The sequence below is a fragment of the Penaeus monodon genome, chromosome 32, assembly GCF_015228065.2.
Source record: "Penaeus monodon isolate SGIC_2016 chromosome 32, NSTDA_Pmon_1, whole genome shotgun sequence".
Classification (NCBI taxonomy): Eukaryota; Metazoa; Arthropoda; class Malacostraca; order Decapoda; family Penaeidae; genus Penaeus; species Penaeus monodon.
The window spans coordinates 3,225,346-3,225,576 of record NC_051417.1 but is presented as its reverse complement, the minus strand read 5'-3'; the positions used below and the strand labels follow the sequence as shown (position 1 = coordinate 3,225,576).

At 66.7% G+C, this 231-nt stretch overlaps 1 protein-coding gene across 1 annotated transcript in view; it reads right to left on the bottom strand.

Moving 5' to 3' along the window:
• Window positions 1-231, bottom strand: part of LOC119593357 — a gene marked incomplete at its 5' end in the record, with an annotated part of 3,683 nt that extends 3,452 nt beyond the window's left edge. The window contains 1 exon segment of the mRNA XM_037942282.1: window positions 99-231. Within this exon segment, the coding sequence (XP_037798210.1) occupies window positions 99-231 (133 nt within the window).

The window sequence follows — 231 nt, the reverse complement described above, 5'->3', positions numbered from 1 at the left end:
GACTTGTTCCTTTTAGACGAGAGTTGTCTCGCCACAGAACAGGGGAATGTCGCGGCTTCTGGCAAAGCCCCGCAGCGCCCGCCCGCCGACCCACTCACCATTGAGGTACTCCGCCTTCTGCAGGGGTGATTTGAACATCTCCGCCCGAGTGGCTGGGGCGGCGAGGGCGGGCTCCTCCGGCTCTGGGCTGGCCGAGTGGGCGGAGGTCGTCTCGGGGGTCTCTGGCCTGGC